The sequence below is a fragment of the Falco rusticolus genome, chromosome 5 (genome assembly GCF_015220075.1).
Source record: "Falco rusticolus isolate bFalRus1 chromosome 5, bFalRus1.pri, whole genome shotgun sequence".
NCBI lineage: Eukaryota > Metazoa > Chordata > Aves > Falconiformes > Falconidae > Falco > Falco rusticolus.
The window spans coordinates 51,161,013-51,179,259 of NC_051191.1; the positions used below are offsets into that span (position 1 = coordinate 51,161,013).

The 18,247-nt window shown below is 36.1% G+C and overlaps 1 protein-coding gene across 1 annotated transcript in view; it reads right to left on the reverse strand.

The window, feature by feature from the left end:
- Nucleotides 1-7,579: 7,579 nt before the first annotated feature.
- LRRIQ1 (leucine rich repeats and IQ motif containing 1) overlaps nucleotides 7,580-18,247 on the reverse strand; it is a 113,547-nt gene continuing 102,879 nt past the window's right edge. The window contains exon 26 of the mRNA XM_037389905.1: nucleotides 7,580-7,719. Within this exon, the coding sequence (XP_037245802.1) occupies nucleotides 7,580-7,719 (140 nt within the window). The remainder of the gene's footprint in view (nucleotides 7,720-18,247) is intronic.

The following is an 18,247-nucleotide window of genomic DNA, read 5'->3' on the forward strand; positions in this document are numbered from 1 at the left end:
GGCGCTCCCCCAACGGAGCTGATTAAGAGTTTTAAATGTAGAAGTCTAATTAAATAAAGCTGTTTTGTTTTGTTTAGTTTTGGTTTTGTTTTTTGGCCGACGAGCTCATCCCGCTCTCCCATCGCGAACCGCTGCAGAGCGCTGACTGCAGAGCACCGAGCATTAGCGCACCTCTGCAAACGAGCAGAGCAGCAGAAAAACCCTCCTTTGCCAGGTACTCCGTCTGCCCGCCTGCTGGCAGTTTGATTAATATTGGGACGATTCCGAAAATATACGGGCTACATTACCGGAGCGACCCCGCGGCTCTGAATGTATCGAGGGGCCTGGAGAGTGTGTGGGGGGCTGCCTTGTCATCTCAGATGAATTGATTTCTTCTAAGGCATGAAATATAGGTCGACATTCTGGTTTCTAAGCACGAAGCTAAAGGAAGGTGTGAGACAGAGGGACAGGGGCTAAGAAATAGATCCCTGTTCAGGTTGGAGGCACTAACAAACGGATGCATTGAGCTGCTTTGACAGGGACTGCTGGTTTTCAAGGCTAGCTCGTTTGAAAGAACCGTTGCTTTTCCCGCCCCCCCCCCCCCCCCCCCCCATGCGATGTGTGCTAGATCTGATTAAAAATGTGTAATTCAGCGATGCTGAAAGCCACAGAGCAATTTTATTCCGGTCTTTCAGCGCCCGGCTCTGTACAGTCTCAGCCTTATTTTGTCCTTTGCTGAGAGCTGCCTGTATCTTTTGAAACGCTAGCCTGCATTAAGGAGCATCTATCCTCGAGTCTTCAGACTCTCTGCCCTTCTTACCAGAAACAGCTAGATGAATACAAAAAAGGATTTAGTGGTTAACCGATATGCTGCTAATATTTCATCCACGGGCCTCCTCCTTCTCCTCCCCTTTTAAAACTTCAGCTCTTGGAAAAACAACATATTTTAAGTTTTCCACGTAAATATTGATATTGGCAAATAAAGCCAGCCCCCAGCCTATGGTTAGAAACAGTCTTCTTTTTGTTGCTACCCTGGGCAATCAAAATTAATCCAGTGTATTACAAATTGCCTCGGAATATTTCACTTTTCCTGACAAAACCCGTACTTGGCATATGTCACAGCCAGAGACCTTTTCCCCAGCCCGTTTGTGCGGTGGCTCTTCCTGGAGGGGTTCGGGCAGCGCCAGGAGGGGCCGTGCCCCAGCGGGCACGTCTCGCACTTGCGTCCGCATTCGCGCTGGGGCCGCGGGGTGTTATTAGGGACAGCGGGGGTGGTGCGAGCTGAAGCCTTACCTCGCCTCCTGCTGTCAGGCCAAGAGGTACCCGCCAAGAGAGAGGACGTCGCCCTCTGGACCACTTGACACCACGGCCAGCACATCCCTCAGAGCCGGGACAAGCCCTCCCCGCGCCCTCCGGGCGAGGCTCCCAGCTTCACCCGGCGCACGGCCAAGCTGCACGTTACCAGAGCGCAGCAGCCTCCCGAGACATCACCTGCAATAAAAAAACCAGTGAAAATGGCACTAACGTGAGGCGGCTGCCCAAAGGGGCAGCTCTCTGCTATTGTTTTTTTGTTGGTTTTTTTTTTTACCCTCTTTTTTTTTTTCCCCCCGGCAGGCAAAAGTCGCACAGAAATCAATGGGGTTGCACCCGCAATGAAGAATGAAGCCGTGGCTCGTAAACTGGGGAACGAACGTACTTGAGGACGCCCCAAACGCAGATCCCCCCGCGGGGTCCCCGTCGCCGTCCCCACACACACAGCGGCACCCCGCGCCCGCGCTCAGCCCTCGGTAGTTTTCACAGGAGCCGCAAATTAAGAATAAACTGCAACGGAAGAGAAAACGCCACCAGAAATTACCATTTCTTGGGACTGCGTGGTCGATATGTTCTCCTTTTCCCTGCCGTCGCTCGCCTAGCCGTGCTGTCCGCCCCGCGGCACGCCTCTTTTTCTCACATTAAGGGAACTGTTGTTTTAAAGGCAAATTGCTGGAGCATTTTATTAAATCGCGCGAACGGCAACGTATTAGGCAAATTAGAGACAAGCTTACGGCTGACTTGTGTTCTTGCAATGAATAACCTCTCGAACTTCCCACGCATGGCGATGGTGGCAGAAAACACGCAATTTTGAAGGGACAGCTCTCACCTAATTAACGGAGCATAGCAGGGAAATATAATTTTTTTTCTTCTTTTTTTCTTACGTTCTCCTTTTCTAAGCATGGCTCTCACACACAGAAAATTAAGCTGTCTTGGAACAGAGGCATTTATCCTTTATTAGAATTTTAACTAAATAGCTATAGCGATCTTGACTAGAAAGCTGTCTGTCTTGTACCTCGGAATGTCTGTGGCGCACACCGGCTGTGGCTCCGTTAATTGCTGCTGCTTATTTGCGTTCAGGCTTGAAGTAGTGCCTCACGAAAAAAAAATATATGCTAACCTCTGGTTTCTTTGTCTAAGAGAAATTTAATAAATGAATGCACTAGGAATAAAGAAAACCCACCCCTCAGCTTTTAACAAACATTTTTTTTTTATCATGTCTTAACTTTGTGAAATCGGCATTGGTTGTTATCAATACAAAATGCTCTTACCTGCTTATTGTCAAAGAGATATCAATTGCTTTTCATCCAGAAGAAATTTTGCATCTAGCCGGGCATTTGAGCTTCTTTAGTGTTTGATGCAAAAAAATCCCCCCAAAACCTAGCTATATAAATAGCAATCAATCAACTAAGAAAGTAAGAAAATGTTGCTAACCCCAAACAAATCTATCATTCAAGTGAAGACCATGAGAGGAACAAATGCTAGTCCTTGGCAACTAGGTCTGTGCTAACCTCTTGTGTCAGCATCTATGGCTCAAAAATAATGGAGGAAGTCCATCTGTGCTCGTGAAGAACAATCCATTTGTCCAACTGCCTTGCAAATAACAGTGTAGTTCATAACGTCATTCATTTCAACTTCCAGTCCTTGTAAGGATGTCCAGTCTGGGGCAGTTACACAATATTTCTACCAAAAATCTCTTTGCAAACTCAGTCCCTGTCCATTGGCCACCATGGAACTTAAAGAACATCTCTCCAGTAGGGATTTTAGTGCTAACAAACCCTCAGCACAACTTGGTACCCAGAAAGTGCCTTGAGGATGGATCCAAGGACATGTGGTCAGCACTCCCCTGTACACCATCTACCTTGAAAACCAGGGAAGCAGTGCTCCAGAAGACCCAAAGCTGCTTTAGACTCAGCTATATCAATACTGGCAGGCCATACCTATATCTCTTTCCCTACTCTAGGAACACTTTTCTGCCCCTCTGTGAGAAGCATCCCATTCCTACTTAACTACAGCTACATCCATGACCAGCTGGCATCCCGCTTTCATATATATTTACCAGACAGGTGATATATACAGGCTCTAACAAGTGCTGTAGTAGCTCACTGTGGGGCACGATTTCCATTCTCTAAGCCCTTATGCAATAATGAAATCAGTAGTGACTGTGATTCATCTGCTTTCCACAGACTACTGGTGAAAGCTCCCAAGCTTTTTGCAACTCCTATAAAAATAAAATTAGTTAATTTGTTTTTCACTTATGACTGTAAAAAGAAATAAACAAAACAACAAAGTATGCTGAAAGTATGCTGGTGTCTTCCCGCCCCCCCCCCCCCTCCCCCCCCCCCCCCCCCCCCCCCCCCCCGCTAGTACAGCTAAATACAAACAGCTTGGATCTCAGATGTGATATCAGGCTACCCAATCTTTTATAATATGGTTGAGTTCCTTTCCTGCCTTTTTTGGGCCATGTGGTAATAGCTATTTTTCATACGTGTTTTTCTGATTAAAGAAAAGCATACTAAGAAAGCACAGTGTCCCAGAATATTATCCTAGCTTTCATTAATGCTAATACAAGTAATTTCAGTGTGTATCAAAGATTGTACCTTCATGAATATACATTGTATTATCATAATGATATGACAATAAAATCAAAAGGATATTAATCCAGTATATTCTTCATAGTGTGTACAACACTTGTAGTGGGAGGCTAAGTGGCAGTTTTGCACCCATGTGTCTGAGGCCAGATTTAGACATCTCTTGTGGCATGTTTTTGAAAAATGTTAAACATAAAGTATGCTGGAGACTTCTTTAATGAATGTGTGTTTGAATAATAGTAAATAATTATAATTAATTATTCATAATCCTAAGTTGAAACGTGACACCAACTCACTTGCACCAAAGCAATGCCTAGGCTACAGATACGTTGTCTCCCTGCTATTTACAGATCTGTTAAAACAAGAAATCTCTTTGAGCAATAATCTTTTGAGGCAGCATGGTTACTGTTTCAGTGTCTTAGAGTAGGAAAATCTACCCACTATTCAGTAAGAAACGTTTCCTCACAGTGTTTTGTCATTCAGGTACGGGTTATCTGACTACCATTAACACCTCATTTTCATTCAGAATATGCATTTTGGGGTGCATTTTTTCTGTTGCAGCAGGTAATGATGCTCCTAATGCCACGCTTCAAACGACTGGGGGTTTAAAGAATTAATGTGCAGACCTTCAGGTAAGTTGCACAGAGAAAGGCACTCCACGGATCTATTTAGGAGAGTCCCAGAAAGCTTTTTAATTCGGTTTGGCACATGACACCCATCAAAGGATCAATGCATAAATGCACTTCGGTTGCATTTATGAAGTCGGTTGCTTCATTCTTAATTTTGAATGAACACCCTTCCACATTTCTGAGACCTGAGCTTCAAACATCCAAGGAAGGTTTCTTCAAGAGCTTATTCACATGAAGATTCACTCCTCTTTCATGTTAGACAATCTACAGGGATCAGAAAAAAATTCTGAGGAGATGATGCTAGTGAGCTGTGAAGAGGTCTGGAACACCACAAAGGCAGTAGTAGTGCATTTAGAAAACTGCAGTTTCAGGGATTTCTGGTGCAGGTTTTGCTGGGCTGTCACTGTGGCTCGGGCGCTCCAACATCAGAATAGATTGCCAGAGAAACTTAACTTTTAAGAGCATGTTATTGTCCTAAACGGGAATCGCTGTATTGGGTGGGGAGAAAGAAAAAAAAAAAAAAGAAAGAGAGAGAGAGAGAGAGAAGGGAAAGAAAACCCAAGAAAGCATGGAACAGCTTTCTGCTGTGCAAAATAGGGCTTCATGTCAAATATGTCACCATGTGTAGCATTCGTGTTACCTCTGACCTTACATACTGTAAGAGTTGACTATGAATAGTAGGCATTTGTCCAGATCTAGGGTTGCTTCAGCTTATTCTTGAAAGCAATACAGATTTTTCTGCTAGATTGAACAGAAGTTTGCAGCTTGCATGTTTATTCGTATTTGACCAGACAGACTATGCTTTCAACATTGCAATTCTTAAAAAAATGTGTTGGATAAAATAAGATGACATCATCCTATTACACATCGCAACGTTATGTAATGAAAACAGCAACAAGTTTTGGCATATTTAATTCCTGTTGGGTGTACTACTTAACTTGACAATATCAACTTACAGAATAGCAGACTGAGCATTTTATAATCTGAAAAGGCCTGTCAGTGAATATTGTCAATCCAATTTGTAATTTAGTAAATTGTATGTTAAAAAGCTACTATTTTTTCCCTTTTCAAAATAAAATGCCTTTAAAAATGTTGCTAAAACATATTTATTTTTTTTTTTTATTTCTCACTCAGAAACACCTGGAAAGCAAAAGAGATCAGGTATGATGACTTTTGTACAGCAGATCTTTTTTAGACATAGAGGTAGATATAGATGTAGAAAGATTTGTGAAATCTGAAATACAAGTATCTCTTATTTATGGCTGTGGCAATGTGCTGTATATTATGGACACTCTAGACAAATAGAGGGAATACTCTGCAAGAAGTGTTAAATTGTGAACTGCTTGTTTTTGCTTTTTGGTCTCCAGTTAACACCCATAACAGTGGTGTATCTATTTACTGACCACACTGCCAGGTATAGTGGCAGACATTTTTGAAGTAACAAAGTTTTTCCTACAAAACTTATATCCTTGATGCTACAAGTGAAATCACAAAAGCTTCAGTCTTCGGGGGTGACATTTAAAAGTCATTATATAGCAGATCCGGAAATCCTGTTTAACACTTACTACATACATTGGGAAACTAACTGGATAACATAAGCATCTAGTGGTATTTTATACCCTGCTGTCAACCACAGCGTTCTTAGAGTCAGGCCAAGCAACCTTCACTGACCATCACTCCTCAGAAAGGTAGAGGAATCTCTTCTGAAGTAGGCTGCATTGACTTTTCAACAGTAAAATGATAAAACCAGCATGCTGATTCAAACAAGCAAGGTTACTTACTGGAGGTTTTCCATGAGATCAGCCATCTTTTAATCTGAAAATGAATGCAAGTATTCACAAAAATGGAGATAACTGCTTTCAATCCATAGTTATATGGGTATGTTAGCATAAAAAGCACCTCACAAAATAATGTCATATGTAATGGAAGTACATTTTTAAAACAGCCACAGCATAAGAATTTATGTTCTTTACTGACTGAAGTTTCAAGCCCCATTACCCTCCCCACCTCTCTCTCAGTTTGTAGGGGGTTGAGGCTGCACAATATTGGATGAAAACAGATGAGGAAATACTAAAGACAGACTTCTCTAGATCCAGCTATCAACTCCTACCCTTAAAGTGGAAAACATTAAAATTATGTTAAGCTTTGAAATCAAGGAACATTTTCTGTCCTGTAAGTTGATGGACAAAGCATTCACTAGAAGTAATGAGTTAGGTACCCATGAATAGTTGAAATAATATTTCTTCTCTTTCTCTAGATCCCCTTGCACCACAAAACATTTACACATGGGTCTGGAGGACTCCAGCTACATGAACAAATAAAGTTGGGTTAACAGTGTCATGTAGATGCAATGTTACATTACCCCAGAAAAAAAAAAAAAGAACTTGGTAAATTTATTTTTTTCTTTAACCCTTTACGAAAATGTTAGAAGTCTTTGAAAGTACAAAATTATAACAGGTTGCTTTATATTATGACTATAATTTAGGATGAAAGCTCTAGAGGACTTGTATTACTAAAAAAAGGTAAGTGCATCCCAACCTTGTAGGTTGCTGTGAACTTTTGCTGCTTCAGTAAAATATTCTAAACAGACTTCTCTAAGAATGGCATTGCTGGCTGTTATAGCTCACAACATAGTTTCAAGCATGTACTTTATTTGTGGGAAAATGAGAATTCAGTATTTTGATATGTGACATATATCACATGAGCATGAACCATTATTACATTTGCACATCTCAATCAGTTCTTATAAGCAAGCCTGAACTTACTTACTGTACAACAATCCTTGTAGGGTTAATCAGTTCTGCATTCTACACCACATGAACATACAAGCAATTGAAAACACAAATTATGATAACTTACTGACAGGTATAAGATACTTTGACCAAAAAAAAAAAAATCCAAACCACTGTAACCATGTATAATAAAATAAGTCAAATGTAGTTAACTGAAACTGTTTATATTGGTAATAAACAAGAATCCAAAAATTGATATTCACAGGCTTAAAAAGAAACAGCTCTCCATATGCTCTCCATATTTGATGAAATCAACTAGTTACATTATCTCCAATATTCAGCTAGAATTTTTAAGCTTTTGCCTTTTCTTTCCAGCTCCCCATCCTCTGCTGAGCTGCACTGGATGGTCTCGAAATGATATCCGTTCCTTGTGAGATAGACTTAAACATGATTTTTCTGGAGTAGGTAAATTCTTTTCTAAACAAGAAACAGATATGTGAAATTAAAACCCAAACAAACAAAACTCCCTAAATTTCACTGCATTACATTCTTTTAAAGATAAAACTATACATCAATATGTCTAATTTTATAGCACACAACTTTCATAATTATGTATTGCTCACTGTTTTAAAAGTAATACAATTATTTTCACAAGGTAGTGCTTTTTTAAAAAACCAAACTCCTTATCAAAATACAGTAACATTACTCACAAATTATCATATTTTTAGAAGTGCCACTATCTGTCCATTTTGAACATACTTTAAACACATGCAGAGTTCTGTAATGTTTTTGACAGAGAAACTAACATCATTCATCCTTCAAGTGGATGGAGAACTAGTTCAGAAGATATATCTACATAGCAAGTTATTGGTTTAGTACATTAGATCAAATAAAAGAGTGACTTCTTTTTTTTTCAAAGCCCAGGAATACTTAAACTTTTATGCTGAATGGTGACACAGCAAGTTTAGGAACATATAGAACTAGTGAAATAATCACTTTGTCATGCATATAGACACTTGAGTAATTTAGACATTAGTTTTTACAAAATACTTAAGACAATTACTTAAATAAAAGAACCATTAGACCTGACCAAAGGTATAGTATTTCTTCTACACAAACCAACACTTTACAGATGGAAATATCTTAGACGTCTGTAAGGAAGAAAGCATCTGTAGAAGACAACTCAAACTTTGTAAGAGAACGAGATGATGTTCACAGTAGAGCAGTTTTTTTTATATATATATATATATGTATATAAACTTAGTACACTATCTTAGCTTATCAAATAACATTTTTACAAACACCTTTTGTGACCTATCAAAGTAAAAGGTTACTAACCACTCATTTTTAGTAATTATTTTTGATATTTTAACTTTTAAGTATTTTCAATAGCAAAATTAAATTTCTCACAATGAATAGTCCCCCAAAACAAAACGAAGCTTAAACCATATGACTAAATATAATTCTATCTACTAATTTCTACAACATAGTTATACATATAAAACAGTAAGAATTTCTTCATTTTCACATGGATGCTTTTTTTTAGTCTGCTAGATCTAAATGTCAGGAGCTTTTCCCAGCCTACAGTTCCCCTTTTTAATGAAGTTTTAAATTATTGCAAATGTATCTTACTAAATAGTTATTTTTGCAATCAAGAGCTTTCAAGCATTTTTAACATGATCTCTGTTCATTTTCTTATTGCTCCACAGATGTAGTAAATTATTTTTTTTCTTAAAATATTTAACTCACTCTAGGTGTACCTCATAAATACTTAAAATATTCATGTCTTGCCTTTACAGCATTTCCAGTTTCCTTGTGTTTGGATCCTTTTATTTAACATCTCAAATGGTAGCAGATATCTCTTGGTGCAGAAAGGCTTTTGTTAAAGAGCAAAGAATAAAGTTGTTTAATCAAGCAGTAAAATTGCCATTAATTCCTTTGACTGAGAACCACAACATATTCACTGAAGGCTGAAACCCTCAAATTAGTAAATTAAGTGGTTAGTTAGTGAGACTTGAAAGTAAATCTGACATGGCAATAATATTACAAAACATTGCATCCCTTTAATTTAAAGGGATGTTTTCTGAAGTTGCAAAAATTGTTAAACAACAAAAAAAAATTAATACTGGAATATGTTCTTTGTTAAAAAAAAAACAAACCATGGGAATAGCTATTGCATGTTTAGACTGGAAAAGAAGTTTGGGGCTAAATCATGCTTGAGACTGACTTCCCTATGCATTCATCTTCAAAGCTGTATCAATGATAGGTAAAGTAGACATACCAGTTATTAATTTCTATGTTTTGAAAAATCAAATATTTTTTATTATATTATTTTAAAAACAGAATAAATACAAATGCCAGAATAAAAAATTTGATAATAAATTTTAAAATTAGTTTAGAATTGGTAGAGTCAATTTAGCAAATCAGGATGCCAACCTCATCCTAATTGCCTAATCTGGATTGTTTCTGGACTAACAAATTTACTTGTTTATGAACCTGTCTGTGCTGCTAAATATTATTTTCATGATGGACTTCAGAAATCTGTAAATATAGGTTTTCCTGCCTTTCCACTTATAACTATATGCAGTTCATTGGAATGGATATGTTGTCCTTCCATTACTATGAAATGTTTATTATTATTCCACAAAAAAATCCCCAGAGGCTCGCTGTAATTTGCTCCAAGAAACTTGTTAAAAGTCTTCCTAAGTTACTAATATATCCTTTTATTTTGGCAGAATAACAGCCACATCTGTCATAGCATGAATTCTACTTTTCTAAACTTCAGAGTCAAAAGTTCACAATTTTTATTTTTTTTTAATTTTTAATTGTAACTGATTTATGCATTGTTTAGAGGGTAGCATGGTCAAATATTCTGTGAGTAAAATGTAATAACTTATTAGTCTTGAGTGCATATAAGCTGTCTGACAAAACAATGTTTTACATGTCTGTGAGAATCATAGTTCAGGATTTGTAGACCTTCAGTAATTGAGCAGGATAACTTCCTCAGCCTGAATGTATTTTTGCATAATCCCAGAGGCTCTAAAGGTGTAGACTCTTTGCTCCCTTGAATGCAGGTTTAAGAAATCAGAGGCTATCCCAAAGTCTGACAGTGAGAACTCCCTTTTTCTTTATCCTGAAGTGCTGGTTACATTTCCTAGGTTCTACTTTAAACTTCACTGTACAGTAGTGACCTACACAAACTGAATTAAAGCATAGACTACTCTGTATTCTTTCTTTCCATCCCTTACACAGTTCTCAGCACTTTCAGCCAAATAAAATCAAACCATTGTAGGGAATGATCAAATAATTTAGAATTAAATATTGACAAGACAGGTTTGTTGTAAATTGCTCCCTTTGTATGTCCCATCTTCCCATCTTTGAAATGGGCATAAATATGTATGCTTGCTCTTCTGATAAAGCACTATTGATAATAACTAAATAGCACTAAGAGATGGGTATTGTTATCAACACTGCTGTTCCAGTTATCACTCTAAATGGGGTGACGAAAGACAAAACTGGCATGGAGATCCAACAGCCTATTCCCTGAAGAATTCTCAAAATGAGTCAGAAAAACACATAAACTTGGTGATAAAGTTTCCTTACTCCTATTCATATTATACCTAACTCTCAGACATTATACTTCATAGATTGCTTAGTGGCTTAAATGTTAGTTATGATTGAAAAATTGTGTCATAAACCAAAGAAACACCTAATTTACCATTAAAGTATTAGTCAAATATGAGAAAGGTTTTTGTTGCACTTGTAGTGAAGTAAGAGCAGTTTTGTACTTAAGAGTAAAGTAAGCATCTAGGTAGAGTCTTGCAAGAAGGAACAATATTACATATAAATTAAAACTAATCTTAGGTGGGTTTTTTTTGTCAATACCTGTGTTTACAACAGGTTTTCTGGTTCTACAGTACTCAAACAGGCAATTTTTTCTTTCAGAGATGTTTAATAAAGACAGCTTCATTAGCAAATGGTTAGAATTTTATCTAGATCAATGGGATGAGGGAAGACAAAGAGTCTAGTAAAGGATGACAATGCCACTTTGAATTAAGAGATGGAACACAGAAATTTTCCTTAAAAATAGTCTTTTTCTAAATAATAATAAAAAAACCCAACAACAACAAAAAAACCCAACAATCCCCAAACCAAACAAAACATTAAAAAGAAAAGGTAACTGAATCATTATATTTTTCTCACTTATATTTGTTGTCTTTTCTTATATTTATTGTGCTTTACTTCTCCTTGGACATAAATACATTTATGCCTGCTCAGGGGAGGATTTACTGCTTTATAAGATTTTTTGATTTCAAGAATAGGGGAGAAAATAAAAAAAAGTGGGGAGCGCACTTAGTTCAACATACAGAAAAATAAAGCAAATATTACCAAAGCCCCAATGATTGATAGCAAATGAAAATATTTTTCATATTTTAAAATATTCTACCAAGCACACACCTGCTATGTGCTGCAAGGTCAGATATTCAGGTATTATTAAAATATTAAAATCTCTGTGAGACCTTTTAACTGTTCTTCAGGGTGCACTTTATTTGAATGTGTTATCTCATGCCTCAATTTTTTTTTAAGAGAGCTTATATCTTTCTCTTGCAGCATTACTAATGATGTGAACAGTTTTTACAGCAAGCTTGGATTTGCAATACCTCCGTTTTTTCCTAAACTGCTATGTATCCTGCAAATGAATGGTTCATGTATTAGCATATATAACTGAATAAAAATACTATTATCAGACATTTTGACCAGTAAAAGAAAAGGTGACATTCACAGTTATATTTTGCTATAAATATAAAGAGATTTGTAAGGCATATATTTCATTAATATGCATACATACACATAGGTATGCGCAAGTGCATTTGTGATTTATGAATAATTGTAAACATGATCATAATACTTTCTTTTCATGTTATCTTTCATGAATGTATTTGTAGCGGGCCTTACCCAAAGGCAACAACAGAAAGATACACATATCTTTAGTAGATATAAGTTAGGACTATTACATTGGCTTTACTCTCTTTATAGAGTACTAAAATTTTTGAATAACAACAGTAATAATGATGATGATAATTATTTTTAATATTACTGGTACTAGAATTAAATAGAACCTGGTGAGTGTATTAAGTATAACTTAAGATGTAGAATAATAACATAATAATAACACAGTTATTCTAATACCCACTTATATGGGAACAAAATCTTAGCCAAGAAAAGCAATTTAATTTCTCCTATCCCAAACTAAGCTTTGGAAGACAGGCTGTAATGGTTATTTACTGTACTTTCACTTAATTGTAATATTTGACTATATGAAGTTCAAGTAGAGTCTGAGAGATTTTCAGGTGCCTGTATATATCAAATAACCATTTCTTTTGAGTATGTGCTGAAAGCTTGTCTTGGGTTAAGTTCACAAGCTTCTATTTCTAAGCAGTCACTTTTCTGTTGCTTAATCTGTTTTCTGCTATTGATTTGTTCTGGTCTTTTTTGGTTAAAGCCTGGGTCTTTTAACAAATGTCAAGGTTTACATATCCTCTGTTTTGATAAGTAATGCAATATGTAAAATGCTTTGAATGAAATTCTTGGTGTCCAAGAAGAAAAGCTTTGTTAAACAGGTTATGATAGAAATTTTATGATGTATAGTAGACGTCATAGGGCATTTATCGATCCACCTAACATTGTGTGTCTGGAGATATAATTTATTTCAAAGTCCTTACCATATTGTATTACTTAAGAGCAAATACAGCATAAGAAGGCATGGAGAAAAAACTTCAACATTTTAATAAAAGTGACCAGAACAAATCCTTAGCAGCAAAGCGTTTACATCAATTTAAGCTCTGGAAAGAAGCTAGGTTCAGCAGGTCTGTGAAAAAGGTAAATGCTACAATCTCAGAAAGGTTACTTTTTAATAATGTTACTTATGGCTATACTGAAGTTGGATCAAAAATATATTTATTGTATTGCAATTTTACATTAATTTTTTGTATTCCATACTTATATTTGAATAGCATTAAGAAGCCTCAGGAGCATCTTAAACAAAATCCCACATAACATGTAAAGATATATCTCCTTTCCATATGGAAAGATAAAACATACTCATGATATTTTTTTTTTAAAAGCAAATAATTAATTTTGTCTGTAAATCTCCTTGACTTCAAGTTGGTAGGACTAGAGACTAATCTTAAAAATTTATAGAAACAATTAACTTGGACATATTTGTTTACCAAACATTGATGCTGTTCTAACCAGATCATGCTTGAATAACCTGAACTCTAAGATATGACACAGTCACATGCAGGAATTCAGGTAGATAAGCATTTACAAGAATAATTTATAAACATTTATTAATTGCCTCTACACACTTAACATAAACAACATAATAAACCTAATGTTCCAAATACATTCCTGTAAAATATAACATTTTCCTAACTACAAACAGGACTTTTAGCACCATCAGTTATGAAAGCCCGATATTTATTTTGTCTTTTCAGCTTATTATCTATTTCCCAAATTTTGACCATTTAAGATGAAATTTCACATACTGAGTATGTGCCTTTGGTGAAGTATTCTGAAATGCTAGTCACTTCCAATAATATATGTGAAGTACTTATGCTGCCCTTTGCAGAGGAGGCTTGAAGTATGCCAAGTAACAGAGCCTTGGCTTTAGGATCTGTCCAAATTTGGATCAAGTATATACAAACTGAAGTTTCCACATGATTGGAAGGGTTCTTGATTTTTTGGGCTACATTCCCTAAAATATCAGTCAGCATGGAAACGTGCTTTACCATGATGTTACACAGAGCTAAGCAAAACTATTCCTAAAAAGAATGTTGAAGATCACGGTAGGTCAGGGAACTTAAGAGCCTGTATGTTTCATGCTCTCTGTGGCAGATGGAATCTAGCTACAGGAACCATGGAGAGGATAACAGCCAAAGCTCCTACGGGAAGGAGAGTGAGAGAAAAGGCACAGGGCTGGAATTAAAACCTGGCAGAGAAATGAGACTGACTTGGGAGTTAGGTGAGAGAAACAAAGGCTATCTTGGCAAACTATACCCTGGCATAGCTGGCACGAGAGCTGACACTGAGAGCAGAGAGAAAATGTGGGGAAGAAAGTTGTGAATTGGCAAAGGGGGACTGAGTAAGAATAAAGATGGATTAAGGGGCACTAGAATGGATCCTAACTCTCAGAATTTACATAATTACAAGAAGTGAAAATACAGGATATGATAATAAAGGATACAGAGAATAAGGACATTAAGAGTCTGGACTCAAGATCTGCCTAAATAGTACACTAAACCAGGCCAAATTAGCGGGAGTGTTAAACTAGGACACAATGAATCTGATGAATACTGACAAGAAATAGATGGATACAAAAGGGAGTAGAGAGAGAGAGAGAGAGGGGAAAAAGGTAATCAAACAAAGATCTGTGGAAATAAACACAAGACTTGATGGTGACTGTGGAAAGGAAGCCTAAGAATGGCTGTGAGATGAAGCTTATACTGAAATAAGTTGGAGGAGCAGAAACAAGAATTGTTCATAATAAAAGAAAAGATTACGGAACACAAGTGTGGAAAAGTCAGCAATAAAAAGAGACAAATTAGAAGTAAAAAAACAAGTAAAGAAAGTCTTGGTGAAAAAGATATCTAGACACATATTTGTCAGCCAATGCAACAACTCTGCAATAGTCCAACATTCATTACTGGGTTTTTCTGTGCACTGACTTGAGAAATATTTTTGAAGCTACTTGACAAATATCCCACAGCAAAGGAAAGCTAAAATTGTTATTACCTCATTATATCGTATGACAGAAATCCTTGTGGTAGGCCTAATGGTTCCAGGGTTCCAAGTGGGTATTTAAGTTACATGCAAGTCAACATTCCAGAATAGATTTTTAGTTTTTAACCTGGTTTCTCTTTCAAAAAAGCCCACATCTCCCAGGAACTCCCATATCCTACTAAAAGACTACCAGGCAGTAAAATTACACACTTAAAAATTAGGAAATGCCTCTGTGTACCTGTTATACATAGCTCTTGAATTATTTTAATAATTCAAAATACAGTTGATGAAATTACATGAGATAACATATCATTTCTCTCTCTAGCCTGCTAAATTTATTGAAAGCAAGTTCTAAGTGACTTTTAAAATCGGCATTTAAATAATATTTTAAATATGCAACCTCAAAGTGAATTAAGCAGCATTTTGTAAATTATCATTCTGTAGTCTGTTCAAAAACATTATGTATGCGCTATCCATAGTTAACTAATACATAGAAAAATATATATGCATCTCCATAATAATTTCAAATGGTGAGGAAAGCAGCATCCTTCAGCTGTGTTTAACAAATAGGAAAAAGCTCTGACCCTGCAGAATATGTCAAATTGCATGCTTGAGTATTCTTATTATGCAAAATTATACACAAGTACTTTCCTGAACCAGATTTTCTTCTTCTTAATCACACTCACAACTAATCAAATTTTTTAAACACTTGGGCATGGAAACCAGTGGAACTACACTGATGAGCCAGGCCTACATGTGTGTTCCCTTAAATTGCGGGAAAAAAAAAAAAAAAGGTATTAAGATTGCACACTATGAAACTAGGGGAATACTCAGATGTTATATCCGTGAATAGAAAAAAAAACAGTAAAAAATTGAATTTTTGCAGTATGTACTAGATGCATGTATCACACTGAAATCCAGCTTACTGGCTTTGATTAAGCCAGGATCTCACCTCAGAAATTCACTTCTACCTTCATGATTTTATGTTAATTTTTGAGAGAGAAGCCTTCTTCTCAAGCAGATAATATTACGAAAAATAGCTCTCTGCAGACATAAATGATGACACCTATGCTGATGTACTTCATTTCTAAACACAAGATTTATATCTATACTGGTTCCCAGTTTCATCTTTATAAACTGCTCATTGAATTTTTAATAACGTTTTTTCAAGGACTATTGCACTTCTATTGTTAATCAATATATCATCTCCCCAGTTAAGAAAAAAGAATCAGTGAATGTAAGAAACTCTGAAAGACTGAGTTAGACCTATGCTGTCACCAATTATTTTTATTTTGTGAATTAATCATTCCACCATTTGACACATCCATTGATTTTGTCAGCATACAGTAACCAGTTTGTCATTGGCATGGCTGTACCTGTGTATATCCATCTGTAACATTACCCCTTTGTTGACATGGCAGCTTCCAAATAGTTTATCCAGTTCACAAATGAGGAGAAGGCCCCTTCCCCTCCTAACAGTTAAACATTCTGATGCTATCATCTTTCACCAGCAGATACATAAACATTATACAAGGATGGTATATATAATGACTATTACTTCTGCAGATAGGAAAATTGATGCATATAGATTCAAAATTATATTCTTAATATCAACTAACAGGCTAGCGACACAACTGCAAAAAGGCAAAACTTTTGGATCTGTGGTCAAATACCTTCTCTCATGTGGATAAAATGTATCCCATCAGCACCACACACAGAAAAGTAGGTTTTAGTATGTAAGTCTGCACATTAAAAAGTTCCATTGTGCTGTGTATTTTTACATACAGGACACCAAGTAAAGTTCAGCACACTGAAGAATGTTTAAAATATAATGAAGAGTATTGTACAGATTAATTAATTTCTAATAAAGTGCCTTTTCTTACTAATTATTTAAAAGAATTATTTACCTGTCTGCACTGTAAGTCTGCAGGATATGACTGAGCTCTTGTTTGGAAGTCATTATAGAATTTCAAATATATATCTAGAGTTGTGCCACTGCTAAATTACCCTATCTCTGTATAGCTTTTTGCCTAGGTACCAGGCTATGCTAACACGTTTAAGGGTTTCAAGACTGCAGGTATTTTGCATTCTTTCAGCCTATAACATAGATTTAATTAGTTTCTACTGGTTTACTCTGACTATGTAAATATATGCTATGAATTAATGTATGGTGGATTGACAGCTTTTATTCTGAGGCATATTTTGTGTTCTGGTAAGATGTACAGAGATATTAGTATGTAAAAAAAAAAAAGTGTTGAAAGGATGTTCAAAACAATATTCATGCTTTCCTACTAGGTATCAAAGCCTAGTAAATATTAATTACTTCAGAACAGTAGAACATGTTGTCACCCACTATATGTCTTCATTTTCTGAGCACAAAAATTTTAAACATCTTTCATTGGACAAAATTCTTGTCCTTTAATATTCATGTCGTCACATAAGCTGATGTAGCTTACAGAAGAGACAGCTTTATTCCTAAAATTGTGACAACAGTTGGTAAACTGAGTTCAGCATTTTGCTGATGATAATATGTAGTTTGTACTGTAAATACGCTCTATAAATTTACAGTATTTCTACAAATTTCTAAGAAGAAATCATAAATTTTACTATTATTTTCTAGGGATTCTACTAAGCAAGGTAATGCTGAGAAATGAGAGGACTACTAAATAAGTACTTCCATATTTGATCTCATGCTTCTAAGATGTTTTTTACTCACTTTCTATAACATGGCAAACTAATTCAGACTGCATAAGAGGGGGAAAAAAAAAAAAGAAAAGAGAAAAATAAAAAAGACCACCAGACCACCAGAAAGCCCTTGGTAAAATATGAGTAAAAGCATGAAGAGAGAGAGCTCAAAAATGAGATGTTTACTGCACACAGGGAGTTTATAAATCCTAAATGAAAGACAGCAGTTATGGAACTAGAATATATAGACAATACTAATGCTAAGGAGAAAGATGCAGGAAACCAGGATTTTTTTAAAGACGTGTAGCTGTACCATACACTGTTTAAAACAAAGCTGAAGACTTTCTAAGGACTCTATCAATAAAATGAAGGGAAAAAAAAAAAATCAAGGCAGCGGTTCTGTCAAGAGGAAAAAGAAGAATGGAGAGAAAGGTATAAAAAGGAAAGTGAAATAAAAATTATTGGTGTGTGTTTGTTTCTTTTTCTCCATTGAGTTTGAAGCCTTTCCACTATAATAAAGGCATTACTAAACTTTACT